At 30.1% G+C, this 16,584-nt stretch overlaps 9 protein-coding genes across 9 annotated transcripts; 5 read left to right on the plus strand and 4 right to left on the minus strand.

The window, feature by feature from the left end:
* Nucleotides 1-105: 105 nt before the first annotated feature.
* Nucleotides 106-1,102, plus strand: T551_03373 (F-actin-capping protein subunit beta; the record flags this gene model as incomplete). Its single annotated transcript, XM_018375636.1, has 5 exons — nt 106-108; nt 157-479; nt 527-606; nt 672-835; nt 878-1,102. The coding sequence occupies 5 exons, from the start codon at nt 106-108 to the stop codon at nt 1,100-1,102; spliced, it is 795 nt and encodes a 264-aa protein (XP_018228242.1).
* Nucleotides 1,103-1,249: 147 nt separating this feature from the next.
* On the plus strand, nt 1,250-2,414 carry T551_03374 (transcription elongation factor S-II; the record flags this gene model as incomplete). Its single annotated transcript, XM_018375637.1, has 5 exons — nt 1,250-1,318; nt 1,366-1,428; nt 1,480-2,106; nt 2,149-2,252; nt 2,299-2,414. 5 exons carry the CDS (start codon nt 1,250-1,252, stop codon nt 2,300-2,302), a joined length of 867 nt encoding a protein of 288 aa, XP_018228243.1. The 3' UTR covers nt 2,303-2,414.
* A 134-nt stretch (nt 2,415-2,548) lies between these two features.
* Nucleotides 2,549-4,149, minus strand: T551_03375 (uncharacterized protein; the record flags this gene model as incomplete). Its single annotated transcript, XM_018375638.1, has 4 exons — nt 2,549-2,762; nt 2,804-3,237; nt 3,281-3,622; nt 3,667-4,149. 4 exons carry the CDS (start codon nt 4,147-4,149, stop codon nt 2,549-2,551), a joined length of 1,473 nt encoding a protein of 490 aa, XP_018228244.1.
* A 172-nt stretch (nt 4,150-4,321) lies between these two features.
* T551_03376 (uncharacterized protein) lies at nt 4,322-5,380 on the minus strand (the record flags this gene model as incomplete). Its single annotated transcript, XM_018375639.1, has 1 exon — nt 4,322-5,380. One exon carries the CDS (start codon nt 5,378-5,380, stop codon nt 4,322-4,324), a length of 1,059 nt encoding a protein of 352 aa, XP_018228245.1.
* Nucleotides 5,381-5,605: 225 nt separating this feature from the next.
* Nucleotides 5,606-9,186, minus strand: T551_03377 (uncharacterized protein; the record flags this gene model as incomplete). The annotated part of the gene is made up of 11 exons (XM_018375640.1): nt 5,606-6,592; nt 6,642-6,821; nt 6,867-6,896; nt 6,946-7,050; nt 7,090-7,150; nt 7,194-7,266; nt 7,306-7,365; nt 7,410-7,508; nt 7,558-7,689; nt 7,733-7,898; nt 7,945-9,186. The coding sequence occupies 11 exons, from the start codon at nt 9,184-9,186 to the stop codon at nt 5,606-5,608; spliced, it is 3,135 nt and encodes a 1,044-aa protein (XP_018228246.1).
* Nucleotides 9,187-9,311: 125 nt separating this feature from the next.
* T551_03378 (uncharacterized protein) lies at nt 9,312-9,701 on the plus strand (the record flags this gene model as incomplete). The annotated part of the gene is made up of 3 exons (XM_018375641.1): nt 9,312-9,358; nt 9,401-9,492; nt 9,538-9,701. 3 exons carry the CDS (start codon nt 9,312-9,314, stop codon nt 9,699-9,701), a joined length of 303 nt encoding a protein of 100 aa, XP_018228247.1.
* A 560-nt stretch (nt 9,702-10,261) lies between these two features.
* On the plus strand, nt 10,262-11,438 carry T551_03379 (carboxylesterase-mitochondrial 37S ribosomal protein YmS2; the record flags this gene model as incomplete). Its single annotated transcript, XM_018375642.1, has 6 exons — nt 10,262-10,656; nt 10,708-10,793; nt 10,837-10,927; nt 10,971-11,113; nt 11,158-11,345; nt 11,385-11,438. The coding sequence occupies 6 exons, from the start codon at nt 10,262-10,264 to the stop codon at nt 11,436-11,438; spliced, it is 957 nt and encodes a 318-aa protein (XP_018228248.1).
* A 374-nt stretch (nt 11,439-11,812) lies between these two features.
* T551_03380 (calnexin) lies at nt 11,813-13,835 on the plus strand (the record flags this gene model as incomplete). Its single annotated transcript, XM_018375643.1, has 8 exons — nt 11,813-11,944; nt 11,992-12,372; nt 12,421-12,850; nt 12,893-12,942; nt 12,984-13,071; nt 13,116-13,161; nt 13,208-13,631; nt 13,677-13,835. The coding sequence occupies 8 exons, from the start codon at nt 11,813-11,815 to the stop codon at nt 13,833-13,835; spliced, it is 1,710 nt and encodes a 569-aa protein (XP_018228249.1).
* A 172-nt stretch (nt 13,836-14,007) lies between these two features.
* On the minus strand, nt 14,008-16,394 carry T551_03381 (pre-mRNA-splicing factor cwf4; the record flags this gene model as incomplete). Its single annotated transcript, XM_018375644.1, has 12 exons — nt 14,008-14,130; nt 14,175-14,309; nt 14,355-14,771; nt 14,815-15,021; nt 15,061-15,240; nt 15,285-15,371; nt 15,414-15,616; nt 15,673-15,825; nt 15,871-15,950; nt 16,018-16,088; nt 16,137-16,234; nt 16,277-16,394. The coding sequence occupies 12 exons, from the start codon at nt 16,392-16,394 to the stop codon at nt 14,008-14,010; spliced, it is 1,872 nt and encodes a 623-aa protein (XP_018228250.1).
* Nucleotides 16,395-16,584: the final 190 nt, after the last annotated feature.

A 16,584-nucleotide genomic window follows, 5' to 3' on the forward strand; every position in this document is an offset into this window, starting at 1 on the left:
GCAACTCATTTTAAATTGTTGTATAATGTCACCTTAAAATATAACTTGTTTTCATGATTTTTTCAACTCCATCGAAATATTGAACCTTTAATAAAACATTTAAATATGGTAAACTTAAAGAAATAAATATTTAAAGCTTATTTTTAATATTTAAAGGCCCAGCAATTGGATGCAGCATTAGATTTGTTTAGACGTCTTCCATCTCAAGATATAACAAAAAATATAGCAGCAGTTCTTGAAATAGCACCAGATTTAACAGAAGACCTTTTGGCATCAGTTGACCAGCCTTTGCAGATAAAAAAATGCCCAAAGACATCAAAACTTTATTTAGCATGTGATTATAATAGAGATGGAGATTCTTACCGTTCACCTTGGAGCAATGAATATACTCCAGTATTAGTAGATGGGATTATACCAAATGAAAAAACACGTAAATTAGAAATTGCATTTAACGAAGCATTTGATATATACAGAACACTGTATGTTTTTAAAAAAAGTGATAAGAATACAATTTAATCAATAAAAGATATTATGAAGGGGGAATTTCAAGTGTATATTTATGGGATCTCGATAATGGTTTTGCGGGTGTAGTATTGATTAAAAAAGGTACATTTTTCATATACTGAGCTTTTCTTTTTATTTTTGTTACGTATTTACCATTTTGTGGTCAGAGTCTTCGAAAAATACTGGTTACTGGGATTCTATACATGTTTTTGAAGTTCCTGATACTTCTCGAACAGTACGTTACAGACTTACGAGCACTATTATACTTCATATGATGACACAAAATGATATATTGGGTCAAATGAGTTTAAGTGGTAATATTACACGACAGGTAGTATATGTATATATATATATTTATACTTTAAAAAATTAGATTGAACAAGAGCTTCCTGTTGACGATTCAAGTTCTCATATTGCTCATGTTGGTCGTCTTGTTGAGGATATGGAAATTAAGATGAGAAATATATTACAGGAAGTTTATTTTGGTAAAACAAAAGATATTTGTAATGAACTGCGTTCAATTTCCAAATTATCTCAACAGAAAGAAGGCACTCGGCTTCAAAAAGAGGTTGTTGAGAAATTGTCAAGTAGGAAGTAGTTTATGTATTTTATTTATTTTTATTTTTTCCCATCTCATTAATCCACTGTTAATTTTATGTCTGTTTCAGACGGTATACGATTCATGATATTTTAAGACTTCTTTAAAATTCTAAAGGATCTGCTGAAGCACAGCAGAAAGCATAAAATGGATATTGTAGAAGTCCGTAAAGTTCATAAAGACCTTCAAAAAGCCTTTCAAGATCGAAATCAAATGGTTTTTTGACTTTTTTTAATTTAATGAGGAATTGACGTAATTAACAGGTTATTGTAGATATATTGAATCTTTTAAAGAAGGAAGTTATTGTTTCAGAGTCTCTTCTTATTGTAATATTGTCTTAAGTATCTTTTTTTGCTTGTTTTTTAAGTTTTTTTCAGGATACTAAGTTAGGAATTACAGTTGGAAAATTAAGAAATTATTCAGAGAAATATGTAGCAGATCTAGCTAAAGAGATTGTTAAGAAGTGGAAAGAAGATATGAGTGCCATGAAGAGTGGGAAGAAAGTGTCTTTGGCAGAAAATAAAACAGATACACCAATAACAACATCTGAATTATCAACACCAAATACTTTTGAAAAAACAAGGGATTCAACAACAGATTGTATTGAAAAGAATATTACGGGGGATAAAGTTAGGGATAATTGTGTTCATCTTATTTACAATGCATTAGTATATGGTTCTGAAGAATCAAGTGCAACTATTCTTTCGAAAGCAAAAGCTATTGATGAATATGTTTTTAATTCATGTTTGTGTAAAACAGATGGTTCTTATAGACAGAAAATGAGGTCTTTGTTTTTAAATTTAAAGGATAAGAATAATCCTACTCTACGTCAAAATGTTGTTAGTGGTGAGCTTAGTATACCACGATTTTGTACCATGACGCCTCAAGAAATGGCATCAAAAGAGCGAAGAGAGGAAGACAAAAAGATTGAAGAAATGAATCTTTTTAATGCTCAAGGCGCTAAACCAATTAAGGCTATAACAGATTTATTTCAGTGTGGAAAAGTACATTATTTACTATTTTTATAAAATCTTATAGCTATTTAGTGTAAACAACGAAAAGTTTCTTATTATCAGGTATTTACTAAAAATTCTGATTGGGATATACGCTACATATTTTACAGATGCAAACTCGAAGTGCAGATGAACCAGTATAATATATATTTATATTATATATTTTTTTAATTAAACTTGTAGATGACTACATTTTGCGAATGTCAAGTTTGTAAGGATGTTTGTGAACAAATATATATTTCCTAATATATTTAAGGTGGCAATCGATGGAAGTTTTCATAACATTATATTAGGGTGTTTAAAGAGTAAATTTATGAAAGATTTTATGGTTTACATGTGTTTGCTGGTTCATATATGTGACACAGGTATTGATATTATTTGTTAAAAATATTATAAGTAATATCAATACAAGGTAGAGTAGTCAAAAAAAGCATTATTGTGTGATTAGGAACTTTACATTCTCGAACCAGTCTAACATTGGATTTTCGCCGCTAATTGTTTTAGTTGCTTTTGTATCACCCCATTGTTCAAGAAACTTTCTATGAGCATAAATTTTTATAAGTTTAGTTTCTCCTGATTGTAAACAGACTTTTCTGTATAAATCTTTTAAATTTTGAAAATCTGTTGGAAACATGATATCAAAATACCTAAACAATTAAATGTATTTTAATGAATATACAAAAATTACCCTTGTTTTACTAAATATGTTGAACATGGAATTGTCATACCAGATAATCGTGTTTGAACTAATGGAGCATTAAGACCTTGAATAGCCTCCGGTAGAGAAGAAAAGTCAGATATGATTAAATTATGCTGTGGAAAATATTTTCGAAGAACATCAAAAAGAATAAGTTGTTTTGTAGGTATAAATTCTGGATTAATTAAGTTTTCTGAAAAGGGAAGAAATGTTTTTAATCGTTTTAAAAAATAAAAGAAGGTTTTATATTTATGATTATATTCTTCAGTGATTTTTCTTTTTATTGAAAGATACTTTATAATTAACGGATCTAAATTAGGCGAATAAAATTCATGAATATCACCAATTTCATCAATTACTACAATTGCTTGATAAGGTTGTTGTGTTATCGGATTGTATCGTATCAAGTCATGTGAAAAATTATCCTTTTAGGTTTATTAAATGATATAAAGGATGGACAATACTCACTAATACTTCAAATAATATAAAAAAACAAGGATTCGGATCTAGTGTGTTCCAATCAAATATGTTTTTATTAATAATTTCAATTTTTTCTTGATGTTCATAATAGTTTTTAGCATTTTTGAGTGTCTTTATTTGCTGTGTTGCTAGTGAATGACTTATTTCAATGGCGCAGTATTTTGTTCGGGCATATACATCAGGATCTATATTACGGAGATAATCTAGAATGTTGAACATTAACGTGCCATTGCCTGAGCCTACTTCATATATTCTTAAGTCATCATATGGATAGTAGGATAATTTATAATGTGTCAACAAATAACGCGCTATAGCCTCTCCATAATATGGCTATTAAATAAGTTATAAAAATGAACTAATAATTATGCACATACTTTAAATAGCTCTGTTGGCGTATGCCATAGTTGCTTGGGATGTTGTATACCCTCCTGGGCCGCTGCTTTATCATATTCTGTATAGATCTTACTTAGTTCTTTATAAAAACTATTATTATTTTTCATTTTTGAAAACTCAAATGGCATTGGTGTTGATAAGATGCATGCCTGTTTGCTATAGTACCCATAAAATGGATTATAAAGAGAATCTTCAATAAAATCACGAACCAACATTTGAACTTGTCGAGGTGGTATTTTTTCTGTTATTAACGATGCAGCATCGGTTTTTCGACATTTTTCTGGTAAATTTTCAGGCAAATCATTATATAGTGTACCTCCAGAACGATAAGGATATACTTTTTCTTGAGTTTTTGTATTTCTTCTTATTATCCATGAAGTACTATAGCATCTTGAATAAGCCGTTTGCCAGAGTAACCGGTTTGAACCAGATAAAATAAATCGAACCCAATAAAAATCTAACATGAAAATAAATTATTTTTAAGATATGTATCTGTTTAAATCTTTCTTCATTTCTTTTTTAATAAATTCTAAAAATATACAAATTGTGCAATCGTTGTTGTCTACGATAAAAAGATTGAAATAATATCCAGTATAAAACTTGTGGGTTTTGTTAATAAAAATTATACAGAAAAAATCATAAACATGAGCAAGTAAAACAAAACAGTTTATTGCAATGAAGTTTTTTTTGATGTGTGTTTTCAGTATCGGAATCAGTATATTGCTCAGTAGATGTAGTTATGGATTGGTGCTCTGTTTCTGAGTGAGAAGTTGATTCAGAAGGTGATGGACAAACTGAATATATATAATCGCTGTATGGTTGACTATTGAATGCCCATGCTGATTTTATTTGTGAACTTGGAGCAAAATTATAATATTCATCAAAAAAATGAGTAGATGAAGGATGAGCGGACATATTCTTTGCAATTAGTGCATTTCCTGGTGAAGAATGGTCTGTTTTTGAATATTGAATGAATGAGTGATTCGATTTAGGACAGTCAATAATTATATCAAAACGTCTGACATTATGTAGTGAATTAAATAATGTATTCTGGTTGTTCTTAATAAAAAAATTATTAAAACTACTTGTTACTTTTCTGTGCGCATTCTCTAAAATGTTAATAGGCATTTGTTGAAATTTAAAAGATGTTGCTCGTGAACTAAGATGTGTAAGTGCATTCATTTCTTGAATTTCTGAATTATATAATTCATTGCTATTTCTTCTTGAGCACTTTAGAGTCTTTTTTTTCCTTTTAAAATACTGCTTTTGTTTCCTTTTTTGACTTTCAATTAATTTGATAATAGATGGTCCAAGACTGCCAAATTGTTGAAAAATTTGTTCTTTTGAAGGAAATTTTTTTGGAAATCTTTTCTTTATAACATCTTTATTGCTCATCTGTGTATTTCTTCTGTTTGTAGATATTAATGATAAGATATTTTCAAAAAAATCATTTTCATGATTATCATCGTTAAAATTAAGTGTTTCTTCGCCAACGAACCATGAAACTCGGAGACTATTAAGATGGCCTCGATCAACGATGACTTCTCCTGTTCTTAAATCTACTTCGTCTGATTCTTCTGTCATATCTCTCCCATAACGTTCAAAAATTTCTTCTAATGTTGATTCATAACGCGTGCGCGATTCCAGCCGCTTCAAATCAATATATTCAAGATCATATGTATCATATACATTCATATTTAAAATATTCTCTTTATTTTATAGTCTTTAAGTAAACATTAAAGCTGATATTTCAAAATTTCTATTTTTTAAAGGTTGATGAACGTGTTTAGCTGTTCTGTACGATGTAATTTTAAGGTTGATAAAACGATAAGCTGTAGATGAAATTTCTGTAGATATTTTATATATGAAGAATTAAAAAGAATTCTACTTTTCTATTTACATATGCCAAAATATGAATTATTATGTACAGAGTTCCGATTGATGTGAAGGATTTTCAAGTAAATGTTTAACAAACATTTCTGCCTTTAATTCTATTCTTTCATCATCTAAACCGCTTACTCTTGAATCTAATGTGAGCTTTGTATTTGCTAGTGATTGTATGTATTCTTCGATAGTGTTTTTTGTAACCAGACGAATTACTTCAACTTCTCGTGTTTGGCCAACACGATGTGCTCTATCTTCAGCTTGTCTATCATCATGAGGGTTAAAAGATCCATCATAAAGTATGACGACATTAGCACAAGAAAGGTTTATGCCAAACCCGCCTGAAGATGAATGTAAAATAAATTGATATAAAATGATTTTGTTACCTGCTTTTGTAGAAAGAAGAAAAACGGTTATATCTATTTCATCAGTAAACTGATCAATGATGTCTTGGCGTGTGTCTACGGATGTTCTTCCATCTAAACGAGTAAATGCTATATTTAACGTTTCTAACACTTCTTCCAAAATATTTAAGGTTTCTACAAATTGAGAAAATAATAAAACTTTATCCCCCCTTTCTTTTTTCTCTATAAGTAAATTTTTAAGCTTTTCTACTTTTCCACAATTCATCCACGGTGTTCCCTTTAAAGCAAATGAATGTATAGATGGATATTTTTTACATAATTGATGTAATTCAAAATCAGTCATTACTTCCATATCCTCATAAATATATTTTTGATTAGAATTGTGATATTCTGGTTCCTTTATTATATTTTTTGCGATTTTTTTAAGCATATTGTTATTATAAATTCGACGGAATAGTAAAGGATGATTCGCTGCTTTTCTAAGTTGCATAAGAACATTAAATGGCCGTTTTTTGTCTATTTTAGAATCAACTTCTTCATCTTTTGTTTCCATTGATTTCTTTTGGTTAGAAATGCATTCATTATAGATACTTTGTTGTTCTTGGTTCATTTCACAAAATTCAACACGTTGAATTTTTTTTGGAAGATCATTTAATACCTATGTTAATTTTAAAAATAAAAATGATAAAATTTAAAAATGTAATTACATGTATTTTTTTTCTTCTTAAGACAAAAGGTGTCATCATTGACTTTGCGCACATAATGCGTTGCTGCGAAAGTAAAGTTGACTCCATATTGTTATCATTAATTGTCTTTGTTTTAAAAACAGTAGTTAACTTTTCAATATTTTCTGAAAACAATTTTGGTAAAATAAAAAATAAAAGAGACTAGAAATAATGTTAGAACTGTTTTTAAATATCAGACTTTTCTACAATTAATTCTTTTAAATTATTTTGTAAAGGCTATAATAAATTGATTTATTAATAAACATTAAAATAAAATAATAATTACCGTTCCTGTAAGAAGAAGACGAAAATTGGCATTAATATTCATTAAATGTTTATATCGTTCGGATAGGCTATTTTTAAGGAAATGACCTTCATCATATACACAAACCTAGGACATTTAATAAGTAAGAAATATTTTAAAACTTACATCGAACTTTTGACGTCTAAGAAACACTCTATCTTCTTTGTTTCCAGTAGCTAACTGATATCTGTTTTGTTATTAATAATAATAAAACTATATCTAAGTTATACGTAGTAATTATTATATTATAATCAGGATTCTCTTCTAAATGGTACCTTATATCTAATCGTTCATTTTGAGTGCCTATTTTGATTAATTATGGTTAAAAAGAGTTTGTATTACCATAATAAGGTTCGACTTTAAGAGCAGGGCAGAACTTTGCTAATTCACGAAGCCAATTTTCTAAAGATAATTATTTCCAGTGGAAAGTATACAAAAAGTTATACCAAGTGTAGATGCAGGAACAACAATAAGATGAGGTCCTACTTTTCCTAATTCTAATAAATATGCAAAAAATGCTATTATTTGACATGTTTTTCCGAGCCCTGTATAAACAGATACATTAATATATTCCTAAACAATAAAAGGAAATACCCATTTCATCTGCTAGTATCCCGGATAACTTTTTTCTATACAAAAGATTTAACCAGTTTACACCAAAGAGCTGATAACGTTTTAGTTTAATTGTGTCTGGAACAAGACTTGGTTGTTGGTTTATATATTCATCTAAATAATATTTAAAAAAAATGAAAAATTAGCTAAAACATACGATCATTTATTGTATGAATCTTATCTATATCATCGCAACCAATACTAAGTTCTCCATTTTCTGAAACGATTTCCAACCCCCAGCCTAATAATGATTTAGAAATAGATTTTCCTAATTCATTGCATTTAGAAATAAGAGAATCTATTGCTTTATAACCTTCCATCATCTATAGAGATATAAATATCTATTAATAAATGTTTAGTTTATCTCACTTCTAGACATGTTTCTAAAATTTTTGTGCCTATAGTTTTTTTTTCTTTTCGTTTATCTTTTACATCTTTTTTATGTTCTTTACTTCGAATTGCTTTTACTGAATCAATGTTCTGAAATGGTCTAGATTCTATAATTTCTTTTGCTGTTTCCAGAGTACAATTTGCCAAATCTGCTATTCTTTCCGCTTGTTGTTCATTTAAAAAATTTAATACATCTTCTTCTAGTTCATTGTTGTAATTTATTTTTTCATCGGATACTGAAGAATCATCTGATACAGAAAAATCTTCTTTTTCTTTATTTTTCGTACGAGATATACCTCTAATAAGTCTTTTCTTTTGAACAATTTTGTTTTCACGATTAACTGGTGTGATATATTTTTGATTTTGTGTAGAATTGATATGTTTTTCTCTAATAGTATAACGAGGATGTTGCAAAGTTCTTTTTGATGACGTTTTTTCATGCGTATCCACTATTGGTGTTTCTAGATTCGTAATATCTATGTTGTCAAAATTTACAATTTCATCTATATTTTCAAATTTTGTTGAGTTTATCATGTTTTCAAGAACATAATATGGTAAATGCGGGTAAATTTTTTTTAAAAAACTCATTTTTTCTTGGAATGATGCATTCCTATTTACATTTTTTTCCGCATTGTTTGCAAAAAGTTTTTTTTTTTCCATTTGTATATTAGATATTGGATTTGTAAACAAACTAGATGTATTCGATGATTGGAATTGTTGATTTGAAATAAAACGCGTGTCTTCATGTACACCATAGCGAAATTTAGACATATATTCTTTAAATTTACCCATAGGAGATTCTTCAATAACAGTTATTACATCTTCATCTTGATTTTGAATAGATTCAAATGTTTTCTTCAAAGTTGGATGTTCACTTTTTTTACTATATTCAGATAGATTTGTCTTCACTGTTTCAGGAACAAAGTTTGTTTTCCTTATCAAATCTTTTTTTTCCTCTTCTTCCGATGATGTTAAATTATCTATATCTTTTTTGATTTCTATATTCTTCGGCAAAAATGACGAAAATGCTATTGGTGATGAACAAGGAACCTGGATAACTGATGATCTTTCAGTTTTCAGCCCATTTGGGGACTCTTCTGTTAAATCAATACATCTTTTTTTATTTTGAAAACTTGTATCCATATTGTTATATTTGTCTTCGTTTAATGAATCTTCATTTGACCAATAACGCTTCAACAATTCCTTATTTTTTTCAAACATATGTAAGGCCTTCTAAATATCTTCATTTCTCTGTGATTTATAGATATTCTTTCAATTTGGTTGTTCGTATCTGTTAGATTCGTTGTCGATGTTTAAGACACACAATATAACGAGCTGCGGACAAAATGACGTCAAAAGGTATAGAACAGTCAGATAAGACAATAAATAGATCGTATGCTATTTAAACTGTGTTTCCAGTGTTAATATTGTCCAGAGATGCTTTGATTAAATTTTTTTTGTTTTCAACAGCGATGGTTATCGTCCCTATTTCATCTTATTATTTATCTTTGAAATATGTTTTTGATTGTAGGGTCAAAGGCCTTAAAACAGCTTTCTTATGATTCAATTTAGACAATAAGACAACATATGCTGCAATTATTGCGGTATTGATGGCAAACGCTGTTTTGATAGGCTATATCATCCTTGCCTTGATGGAGGATAGAAACGATAGAAACAGAGGAATTGGGGCGAATATACCCTCAGAAGCTCTAAAAGAGCTTAAGAAAGACCAGTAAGCTGTTTAAATAGGTCAAATAGTCCATTTAAACGATATTTATTTGCCTTGATTTGGTCTGTTGAAAAATGGCTGTTTTTATGAAAAAACGTAGTAAAAGTGCCAATCAGCTTATTTAGACCCATCGACTTGTTAAACAGTTAAAAATACATTGGTTTAGTGCTCTTTTTCTGCTTAATTGGCTCTTCCAGGCCTTTGACTACAACCCATAGGGTTATCTGTCGTTTGGCGAGTGGCGTCACCGTCAAAACGCTGATCGTTCAAACACTATATTAGCGATTTTTATAAATAAAAGACATGCAAATTGTGTGAAATAACTTATTAAGACCTGGTATTAGCACTTTAGGAGTATCTTTTCTAGTATTTTTGTCTGTCTGTGGATTTTGAGCCGAGTTTGTACGTTAATTTTGGGTTAGTAGGTGTTAAAAACAAAAAAGTTGTGTCTTTAGCTTTATCAGGGTGTAAAGGACTATATTTTTGGATATATTGGGTATTAATTTTTGTAATGAGTAGTTTCCTGGAGATTTATGTGCTTTTTGTTCTGGACAGAAGAGTATATCTATGAATAAGGCATCTAATAATCTAAATTCCTTATGGTCTGGATACTTTGAAGAATCGTTAAAACTTTCATCTTTTCGTGTGTATATCACGCGTCCAAAGTGGCTTAATGTTCAGAAAGAACGTGTACAAACTTTTTTTGTGATGCATCATGGAGCAGGGTCGTGTGGGCTGAGTTTTGCGTGTCTTGCTAAGGAGATAACGTCTTTGGTAGATGGTGAATGTGGTATTTTGGCATATGATATTCGTGGACATGGTGATTCAGATGATATATTGAAAGATGGAAAGATGGATCTTCGTCTGGATGAGTTATGCAAGGATTTTGTACTAATGCTAGAGCTTGTAAGAGAATATCTTGGATATAAAGAAACTATGGAGATTATTCTTGTCGGACATAGGTGTTAACTGTGTTGTATTTTATAGTTGAGCTATTCTTATATTTGAAATAGTTTAGGCGGTGCTGTACTTACTTATGTAGCAAAAGAACGGTTAGTACCAGGCATTATTGGTTGTGTGGTTCTTGATATAGTTGAAGGTATGGATATTCCAGTAACAATATTTTTTAATAATTTGTATAGGTTCTGTTATTAGTTCTTTTTCAAAGATGACATATTATTTCTCGAAGCGCCCCAAAGCATTTGATACTATAGAGGAATGTATTGATTGGCAGTAAATAACACATATTGTTATTTATTATTTGACATTTTTGCAGTTTAAAAAATAAAGTCGTCAAAAACGAACAGTCTCTCCGTATTTCTGTTCCAATGTTGCTCAAGAAGTTACCTGTTCAGAATGCAACACATGGCAAATGGATTTGGCGTGTCAATTTAAGTGAAACACAGCCATTTTGGCTTAGTAAAGATCTCTGTTTTTTTTTCCATGTTATTTACCTATATCAGATTGGTTTTCTGGACTTTCTGAATGTTTTTTAGCTATTCCTACTCCAAAATTACTTGTTCTTTCAAACACTGATAGACTTGACAAAACATTGATGATTGCTCAGATGCAGGGAAAGTTTCAATTAGTTACTATTCATGATACCGGTCATTTTCTCCATGAAGACGAGCCTAAAGTAACTGCAAAAACCGTATGTTTCTGTATTTTTCTTCTTTTTCTAATTTTGCAGCTCATCACCTTTTGGCGTCGCAATCAAAAACATTTGCCGATTAAGAAAACATAAATCTATCATTGTTTTATTTTTCTCATTTTCTTTTTTATTTCAGTTTCTTTTCTTACAAAAACTTATATACATTTATATATATATTTATATTCTTATGGACACCCTCTTTCTGGTTTTTTTTTAAATTTCAAGTGTCTCAAGAAAAATATTTTAATCTTTTTTTGCAAACTTTAGAAGCATTTTTTTCTTGATAAAAAGGAATTTTTGACGAATACTCGGTTTTCTTGATAAATACATAGTTTTCTATTTGAATTGGTAAGATTCTTTGGATTTGGAGTTTATTGACAAAAACGAAGTGTCGAATAAAGGGTGCTTAAGTAAAAGTCTATTGATTGTGCAAAAACTGCTTAAATTGAGTGAAAATATATTAATTTATGATGAATATGTTTTTAAAAAGATGCTTGTTTTTGAGCATTATTGGTGCAGTAGGATTCTATGAAAATATTGGAGTATACGCAGTTCCAGAAAATAAAGCTAAAGAATCACTGAAATTGCCTGATTTTAAGGTATATATACATGTAAGAATAGGAATAGTTCGTATTAATATATGGAGTCAACGGATGTACGTAATGCGAAATTTGTTGAACAGTTTACATCAGACTGGCAAACTCGGTGGACAGTATCGTCAGCATTGAGATTAACTGATGGGAATAATACAGTGTTTTATGATGGAGAATGGAAGGTTGAGGAGCCGACAGTATATAAGGGAATTAACGGGGATATGGGACTTGTACTTAAGAAACAGGCTGCGCATCATGCTATTTCGGCAAAATTTTCAGAGCCTCTGAACAATAAGGGAAAAGTGTTAGTAGTTCAGTATGAGGTTAAGCTTCAGAATGATTTAGAATGTGGTGGAGCATATCTAAAATTGATTACGGAGTCTCAGGAAGATATTCGCTTTAAAGACTTTAGTAATCAGACACCATATACAATTGTAATTTGTTGGATTAAAATGTATGGACTTGGAGTAACTGGGGTTTAGATGTTTGGTCCGGATAAGTGTGGAGCGACAAACAAGGTGCATTTTATTTTTCGGCATAAGAACCCGAAAACGGGTAAATATGAAGAGAAACATCTTAAATCGCCGCCTACGATTGAAGAGACTAAGTTTACAACACTTTATACATTGATAGTTAGGCCGGATCAGAGTTTTGAAATCCGTATCAATAACAAACCACTTAAAATGGGAAGTTTATTGAACGATTTTGAACCACCTGTGAATCCAGATATGTTTATTTCTGATCCGACTGATAAAAAACCGGTTGGTTGGGTTGATGATGCTAAGATTGTTGATAAGAATGCAAAAAAGCCTGATGATTGGGATGAAAGCGAGCCTCCTCAGATTTTGGATGTAAATGCTATAAAACCAACAAATTGGCTTGAAAACGAACCTTTAATGATTCCTGATCCAAGTTTGTATATTTTCTTCTTTTAGCTTTTTTTTATGTTTTTAGATGTTTCTAAACCCGACGAATGGAATGATGATGAAGACGGTGATTTTATGGTAAGTTTTTATTTAGAAAGTGCTCTTATTTTTATTGCTAGGCTCCAATGATACCTAATCCTGCATGTGAAAAGGCAGCTGGATGTGGGCCTTTTGAACCAATGATACAGAATCCTAAATATAAAGGGGGTATTTTTTAATATACTATTTTGTGTATGTTTATTTTATTATAGTATGGACTCCGCCTCTTATTGACAATCCAAATTATATTGGAGAATGGTTTGTTTTTTTTTGATAACAAGTTGTTTTTTAATCAATTATCAAGGAAACCACGTAAAATTCCTAATCCAGATTATTTTGAAGACAAGTCACCATCTGATTTTGAATCATTTATTGGGATTGGCTTTGAATTATGGACAATGCAGAGCGATATTTTGTTTGACAATATATATATTGGGCATTCAGTAGCAGAAGCGGAGAAGTTCGCTAAAGCTACTTTTGAACTAAAATATAAAAGTGAGACATTCCAAGAAAAAAAAGATACCGCCGAGACACAATCACCAACACTTACTCCGGATGTTTCATACTTCGATATTCTGGCAAAGAAATTTTTTATATTTGTTGATTTACTAGTAAAAGATCCTATTTCTGCTTTTAAGACAATGCCCGGGACTGCGTCCACTGTAGCAACTATATTTCTTACTCTTATAGCTATTCTTTACGGAGTTGTCAGCTTGGTTTTTACTTATGTAAGTTTAATGGTTGTTTTCTTTTATGATTTACTTTGATTTTAGTCAAAACTTGATTCATCTGCTGAATCTAAGGCTCTTGAATTGGAGACGGAAAACGATGATTCAAAAACTACCAATGACTTGAAAGCTAGTGACTTATCCAATAACCATGATTCTTCAGAGCCAGAAACATCTAAAAGACGAACTAAGCATACAGAATAATTTTTTAATGTTATTTTTCTGGAAAAAGAATTAAAGAGTTTATTTTTATGTTGTATAAGAATGTATTGGATTTAATAGACCATAAATCCAAGTCCTTCAAATATCTGAAGGTAGTATATAATGACAATTTCAAAAAAATAATTTACATGGTAATTTGTTTTTACATGAGTGTTTAATTTTCCGTTGGTTTTTCTGTAGTATTTTGTTTTTTTTTGTTTTCTGCTGCCCATTTTTGAGCCATCGCCAGTAATTTGAAATTTTTCTTATCTTCAGTAGGGAAGATATAGTCATAATACTATTAAATATTAAAAAGATATGATATAGTAATGATGTTTTTACCTCTTCATATGATCCGTCATCTAATTTACGTCTACTTTTAGCTACTTGTGGCATTTGATCTTCGACTGCTTTAAGAGATTTTTCATCACCATTAGAAATTTCAAATTGTTTCCAGGCTTCTAGCAATATCACTCGCTAAATAAAGTTAAGTTGACAGCATAATATGTATTATCTTTTTACTTCTTCTTTTAAATCCTGTTCCTTAAGACTTTTATATGCTCTTTGAAAGACATTTCTTGCTCTTTCCTTTGAATCTTCTGGATTATTACCCAAATCATCTGGTACAGAAAACTCAAAATGCGCAAAACTTATCCATACTTTTACATGCTGAGTTCTCTCTAAAAGTCTTTCATAAAGCATTCTGGTTCTGTCGTACTCTCCTTCTTCAAATTCAAAATCAATATAAGCTTTCCATAGAAGCTCTGGCATGTCTAGATTATGTTGTTCTTCAATAGCTAATTCAAAAATTGCTCGTACTCGTGCATAATCTTCAAGCATATGTTCTAATTCTGCATATTTTATCCATGCATAACAATTGTATGGGTCATATTCTATAAATTTTTCATAAAGAGTTCTACAACGATCAAATTCTCTTAGCTAATATTTTTAGCAAGGTTAAACAAAAAATTTAATGATTTACTTGAAGCTCAAGTTCAATATATTCTTTAAAAAGTTTGCTTTTAGGACACATTCCAATAGCCATTCCTAGATATTTCCTGGCTGCTGATAAATTTAAACGTCTTATTTCAAATTTAGCATATAACACCCATATTTTAGCAAAAGTAAAAGATTTATGTGGAATTAATTTTAAGCATTCTTTATAGACTTGTCTACAACGTTCATAATCCTAGTAACATTAATATGATTTTAAGGGTTTTAAATAAACCTTTGTTTCTAATTCTTCATAAAGAGCATAAAATATCCAAATATATATATATCTTCTCCAATGTTTTTTTTCATTAGATGGTGGAATATGGACAATTGCTCTTTCGTAAATATTTCGAATTTTTTCTGGATCATTTGAAGACTCTTCGAGATTTATATAATCAAACCATGCATCATAATTCTAATGTTTTAAATTTAAAATACAAGTATATAACGGTAGCATACTTTTGGATTTTCTTTTATTTGTTCTTCATATAAAACTCTTCTTTTAGCCATTATAGTTTCTTCAATACCTTCTTTATCACCAAATTGCTATTAGAGTTAATAAAATTGATAGAAATATAGTGTTTATACTTTTTCAAATGAGCTATACGCATCGTATAATGCTTCACTTTTACTTCTTGGTAACCGATCTAAAGCATATCTATAAATTACTCTGGCCCGTTCGTATTCTTTTAATTTTGTTTCAAATTTTCCATATGCAATAAAAATTTTTTCATCCATAAATTCTTCCCCCAATGTATCAATTGCATTTGTAAAAACTTCTCGAACTTTATCTATTATGAATATTAAAATAAATGTTTATTAAAATGATATAGAAAAAATAAAAAACCTGGAGTTCCATATTCTTGCTCAAAATGTGCCCACTTAATCCAATTTTTCGGTTCTGGATATAACGCTAGAAATCGTTCAAAGATCGCTCTCGCACGGGATATTTCTTTATATCTTTCTTCTAAACGAATATAGGCATACCAAGCAGCTTCATCTTGTACAAATCAGATGTATTTTTGTTTTGAAAATATAAATTTACCTGGTTCCCATGACATCCATCGTTCAAAAATTTGACGTGTTCCTGAGATATTTCCAAGTGTTTCTTCCATATACACATATCTATACATTGTTTTAGTTTACACGGCCAAAAAATGATAAAGTATGTGAAAACTATAAAGGATCATACTTGAACCAAAACTTATCAACTCTTGGTAATAATGTAACAACACGATCAAAAAGATTGCGTGCATGGTTTATCTATATTAATTCTGTTAATTATTATAGATAAAAATTTGAAAAAACTACATTCCGATATTTGATTTCGCTTTCTATGTAATGAAGCCATAAAGGCACATTTGTTGCATCTACATCCAGTGCCCTTTCAAAGATAGACCGTGCTCTGTCTTTTTTAGTTCAAATTATTATGAATTTATTCGTTTTTCAACCTTGCAAATTCTTTTTGTTCAAGTTCCCATTTTGCATATCGTACCCATTGTCCAACTGCAAGACGATTTCTCCGTATTGCATCTTCAAATTCCTTCCGTTTTCTTCCTTGGAATTCATGTAATTCTTCAAGATCTGTTAAACGCTGTTTTGGTGCTTGAAGGGCTGGTTCTTGTCTCTCAAATGCCTCTCGAAGCAGCTGTTCCGCTAAAAAAAAGTAAATTATTAATAAATATAGAATATACACTATTTTCCTGTTATTTGTATTGGTGCTGGAGCTTTATTTTTGATTCTTGGAGGCCCTCTTTCA

This window comes from Pneumocystis jirovecii, assembly GCF_001477535.1.
Source record: "Pneumocystis jirovecii RU7 chromosome Unknown supercont1.16, whole genome shotgun sequence".
NCBI lineage: Eukaryota > Fungi > Ascomycota > Pneumocystomycetes > Pneumocystales > Pneumocystaceae > Pneumocystis > Pneumocystis jirovecii.